Below are 5425 nucleotides of genomic sequence, written 5' to 3'. Positions count from 1 at the left end.
ACTCCCAGGAAAGGCAGCAGTGGTGTCAGGCACTCTGTGGGGACTCAGGGGAAGGGACAGTTGGGGCGGCCAGGGGAGCAGGCAGCACGTCACCAACCGCTGGCACTGCAGACAGCTTCACTGTGAAAGTCTCCAGTGACTGCAGCATTTCGGAGGGTCACTCACGCTCCTGGGACCCGGCCCCGGCCAGCTGGCTCCTCAGCTCTTCTTTTTCTTCAGCATCTCCATGTACATGCGAAGTGACTTCTGGATGGACTCTTTTGAGACAAAGCTGATGAAGTGCTGAATGTCTTCCTCCCGGTGAGCTAGCAGGCGATCCAGCACCGCCTTCCTCATCATGGACTTGGTGAGCTGTCGGGCATGGTCTGCGGAGAGGAGAGCGAGGATGAGAAACACATGCGGTGTTCCTCACCCCTCACCAGCTCTCGGCCACTGCCACCATGTGCAGGTCCCTCCAAAGGGACCGCACACCAAAGGGCTCTTAGGGAAAGGTGTCAAAACCCACTGGCTGGAAGCTGAACTGCATAAATTCTCATACAATAAATTACGATCTGTACCACTCAGTGGGGAAATGACCGATCCGCTGGGACAGATGACAAAAGATTGTACACCTCCTTCTCTTTGCACCCTCCAGAGCCCAGCTCCCACACCAATACACAGGGGCCCAACAAAATCCTCCACTATTTGAACCTAGTCTGGCTCTAAGCTCCCTCAGCCCAACCCCTTTGACCTCGGGTGACAGTCCGCTCATGCCAAACACGCCGTACGAGAGCCAGCAGCACTGTCCCCTCGAGCTCATCCCGACAGCGGGATGGACTGTGAAAGTCAAGAGAGAGCACAGCTGAGACCTGCTCCCTGCTCTTGGAGGCTGAGGATTCACTCTGACGCCAGGAAAGCTGGGCAGAGAGCTGTTTAGGGACCCTTTTCCAAGGCTGGGACACAAAGTGACGGTTCTGGGACCCATACATTTGTGCCCAGTTTCCTTCAGGTTTCTACAAAAAGAGCAGTCAAAGGGTGGTTTGTAGTTGTGCCACCCTGCAGCGCTCAGGAGGTGGCAGGGGGTGGATAGCTCAGCTCTAGCCCTGGCCGGGGAGAGCCCTCTCCTAGCCCAGGAACCACGTGCTGCCAGCCCAAACGAGCACACAATGTCTGTATTTGCTGCCTGTCCTCGCACCCTCACCGCCATCCCCAGCTCAGCAGAGTGACAAGTCGATCTGACCACAGAGGCGGGCTGGCAGCTGCCCAGGCACTCTCAGCCAGCCTGTTCCCTGGGAAAACTCCTCCACTGACAGACACAGAGCCTCAATTTGTACCTGGAGCTCAGGCAGCTCCAGGCTGACTCAGCAGGGCTGGCAGGGCGAGCTGAGCCGGAGCCATGTGCCCTGCACACCCAGCACAGCGTCCTTCCATGCAAGCCCATCTCTGTCAGCCCCTGGAGCGCTGCGCTGAGCCTTCCTACCTCCCAGCCACCCACACCTTCCCTTTCAATGGAAACTATTGCACGGCTCACGGGTACCAGTCCTGGCACCTGTCCTTCCCACTGAGACCAGATCCCCTCCTCCTTACCAGGCAGGGCCAGCCACTGCGCCATGACAGCCGCAGCCTTCTCCTGGAGCTTCTCCTCGGGCACCAGCTCATCCACGAGGCCAATCTTGAGGGCCTGGGGTGCGGGGTGGAGGGAGCCCAGCTGGAGGGAGCTTTCAGCAACGCGGTGTCCCACAACGTTCACAAACGTGTCCTTAAACCTAGAAGAGACGGGAGGAACAGCCACGGTCAGGGATAGAAGCACTCAGCGGCAGCTGTACCCAGACGGGGAAGCTCAGAGCGCGCTGGGTCCACTCCCCAGGCGGGGGTCTCTGAATAGCAGCCACCAGCTCTGCCATGCGAGCAGAGCCATTTTCGGTGCCACCGCAATGGAGCTCGCCCTCCTCTCCGCGAGAGCCGCTCTGGTTACCCTCAGTGCACAGGTCCAGCTGTGCCACTGGCTGTGATGTGAAAGCTCCTTTCCAACAGCGTATTTCACGTTCTGAGGGCACCGAGGGTCCACGCCTCAGTGTAGGAGTGCCCCAGAGATCCCCACAGCTATGGGATTTTGCAGGTGCACAGCCTGTACCCACACAAAGCCTGACCAGGGAGAACTCCCAGCGCTCATTTGGGAGCTGACTGCAGAGTCAGAACCGAGGTCCTTGCTGGGGAAGGACGTGAGGACGTTGTGCAGCCTGAGAGCTTTTGAGACCTGCACAACCGGACAGAGAAATGAGGTCCTGTGTCCTGCAGCTGCAACTACCGGATCACCGACAGATAAAACTAATCTCAGCAGACAGGTAAATTGATTATTAACTCCTTGGAGACAAATTCTTTTTAGAGACCTCCAGGTGACGCTAGAAGTGGGAGGCACTGGCATACCAGAAGGGAGCCACAATGCCCAGCTGGGCTTCGTTGAGGCCGATGCTGAATTTGGGGTTCTCCACCATGATCCTGTAGTCACACGACAAGGCAACGAGACAGCCTCCCGCCGGGCTGGACCCCTGGCAAAGGGAAGGAAGGAGAGAGCCCAGGTCAGCCCTCGCATGCTGGTTACAAACGTTCCTGTCCCCCAGCCTCACTGTGTCCTCCAGAGTGGGGAAGACACAGGGTGACATTGCTGCCAGGGAGAGAGCAGATGCCCCCGAGTCTCCGACCACCTGATTCAAAATAGCCACCAAAGAAAACTCCTGACACATTCACCAGAGTTTATCCTTTCATTTTTCAATGCTCTTTGTTTCTTGCATTTTCCAGCCTGGAAATTTCGTTAATGGATCTGTGTTAGTCAGGTTGCAAACCCTGCAACAGAGATTTGCTACGGCACTTTCTTGTAACCCTACAGGAGTTTTTAACCCTCCTTGAGTTTGTAACCCTAATGACACAGAAACGGTTCTGTCCAGGGGCTACGTAACACCTTCTGCCTATAAAACTTCCACTTGAGACTGTCTTTGCTATGACCCGGTGCATGCTCAGCCCTGCACAGGATGCCTGTGGGACACTGCTGCCTTCAAAGACAGTCACAGCTCCGTGAGCTGCCGAAGTGGCCCTGAAAAATGAAAACAAGCCACCGAGCAGGGAACAGCACACCTACGGACACCAAGATCCCAGCAGCATTTCCCTGCTGGCCAAGAACCACGGCTGGAGGAGCAAAACTTGGTCAAAAAAGGGCTTATGACAAACTGCCCTGCCCGGGCTGTGGAGCATGGCTGCCCACAGCACTGAGGACAAGCGCTCATCGCACTGCCTCCCACCTCTTCCCCTCTGCCAAAGCCGTGCAACAGCTAAGCAAGGGACCGTGGGCACCTCTCACGAGGCTCCTCGGTGACAAAGCAGCCGATGGGCGCATGACAGGCATCCTTTGGACTCCTCCTGTGCCAGCTGCTTGGCTTTTCTGTACTCGTCTGCGATCAATGCCCCTCTGGGCTTTACCACTGGCCCACAGCCCTCCTCCTGGTCCCCCTGCCTGGAGGACAGACTCCCAGACGAGTTCTTGGGGCAGGGTATGCATCTTGCTGCACAAAATGCTGCCACGGGCACTTCAGTCCCCATGGGTAGGACGCGAGTGCCGTGCAAGCTCTCCACGGCAGCCGAAATGCTGCGACACCCCCGCAGCACCTGCAGCTTCCATGGAGCCCGCAGCATCCTGCGCTTCTGTGCCTTCCCACACCCCAACGCACTGAACTGACAGATGTGTACTGTGCCCAGACATCCCGGCAAATACGTCCCTTCAGCCCTGACAAGCCTGATTTGTGACAACCTGCCACACGGTGCAGCACGCGACAAGGAACGTGGATGGAAAGGACGTACATTGACCGCAGCGACTGTCACCATGTTGGAGCCGTACAGCCGGAGCCACATCTCCTGCACGGCTCTCCAGAACTCCGTGTAGTGCTCCCGCACATCTCGGTGATGTCCAGGCCAGACGAGAAGATTTTGGGGACAGCCTGGAATGAGGAAACACAAATGTCACTGAGAGGCAGTGCTCAGGGATGACCCCCCTCCAACACACTCGGCCTGGCAGCCCGAGGAAAGGGAAAGCAATTACTAAATACGACATAAACCAGTGTCTTTGGGGGTTCTGAAAGAATCTTCCCAGTGCTCCCATGGCCTGGATCCCATCACCTCAACCTGCAGGGCTGGCACTCTGCTTGCAGCATGATTTCTCATTATCAGAGTCCCTGTGCAGGTACATCAGCCACGCAGCACACAACCTGTCCTGTCCCGTTCCCAGACACCACCTCGTGCCCACACCACCTCTGAAAATAAATGCTGGCATCTCCAAGCAGCTCCCTCCGGGCAGTTCAAGAGATCTCAAGGGATGTGGCAGGTTTGCAGATAAGCAGCTTTGATTTTAATGACAAATTACAATACTTGGTTGTTATTCTTCTGCCAGAAAAGGGCAGGGAATAAAGATCACAGCATGGGAAAGGTACCCATGCCTGCCAAATCGCCCTGCAGCTTGCACCCCGAGCTCAGGACAACACGTACGGAGGTGAAGATCACACCCCGGCAGGCCCGGTCATTCTCCAGCTTCTCCAGGCTTATGCAGAACTCGGTGAGGAAGTCCAGGCTGAGGCTGTTCACCGGGGGGCTCTTGAACTTCATCGTGGCGACGCCTGTGCCGTGGTCAACACAGAGACATCAGAAACCCCCCACCACAGCAGCTGCACCGCCTCGCCCAAGGGACCTACACCCAACTCCCTGTTTCCCAGATCGTGCCTTTCTACTCCCGGCTCTTCAAAAAGCCCCCAGAGCAGCGGGGCCAGGAGCAGAGTTCCCCTTTGCTGAACCTGGAGCACGAACCAGCAGGCGTGCGGTGGCTGCAGCGTGGGTCCCAAAGACCAGGTGCCTTCAGGGTCTCATGCTGCCCAGCAGTTCCCATCTCTCTGGGATCACCAGGTTCAGGTTGAGCCTCCAGCTTCTACCACAGCAAACAACCCGTGCCCAGGAGCTCGCACACCTTTCTGAGCCTGCCAGCAGCACCACCACGCTGGCCAGCACCACGGGAAGGGCTCTGAGCCCTTGTCCCCTCCCAAACAGCACTACCCTACACTAAAAGGTCCTCAGCAAGTGCTTTGCAGCCGTGCCCAGGCTGGGGACAGAGCGAGGATGCTCTCAGGGGTACCACAGCAAACAACCCGTGCCCAGGAGCTCGCACACCTTTCTGAGCCTGCCAGCAGCACCACCACGCTGGCCAGCACCACGGGAAGGGCTCTGAGCCCTTGTCCCCTCCCAAACAGCACTACCCTACACTAAAAGGTCCTCAGCAAGTGCTTTGCAGCCGTGCCCAGGCTGGGGACAGAGCGAGGATGCTCTCAGGGGCCTGGCAGCTGAGCCCTGGGAAGCCTCAAGCAGCAGCAGCCATTGTTCAGCGCGGAGACTTGGCCCTGGGCCGGCTATT

The 5425-nt window shown here is 57.5% G+C and overlaps 1 protein-coding gene across 1 annotated transcript in view; it reads right to left on the bottom strand.

Annotated features, from left to right (window-relative positions):
* Positions 1-198: 198 nt before the first annotated feature.
* Positions 199-5425, bottom strand: part of ECI1 (enoyl-CoA delta isomerase 1) — a 5638-nt gene continuing 411 nt past the window's right edge. The window contains 6 exon segments of the mRNA XM_010087638.1: positions 199-365; positions 1567-1745; positions 2407-2528; positions 3832-3917; positions 3920-3968; positions 4513-4640. Coding sequence (XP_010085940.1) covers positions 199-365; positions 1567-1745; positions 2407-2528; positions 3832-3917; positions 3920-3968; positions 4513-4629 — 720 coding nt within the window. The 5' untranslated portion in view covers positions 4630-4640.

The sequence above is a fragment of the Pterocles gutturalis genome, unplaced genomic scaffold, assembly GCF_000699245.1.
Source record: "Pterocles gutturalis isolate BGI_N339 unplaced genomic scaffold, ASM69924v1 scaffold22136, whole genome shotgun sequence".
In the NCBI taxonomy this organism is placed as follows: Eukaryota; Metazoa; Chordata; class Aves; order Pterocliformes; family Pteroclidae; genus Pterocles; species Pterocles gutturalis.
The sequence above is the reverse complement of the archived record's forward strand: the minus strand, read 5'-3'. Positions and strand labels throughout refer to the sequence as shown.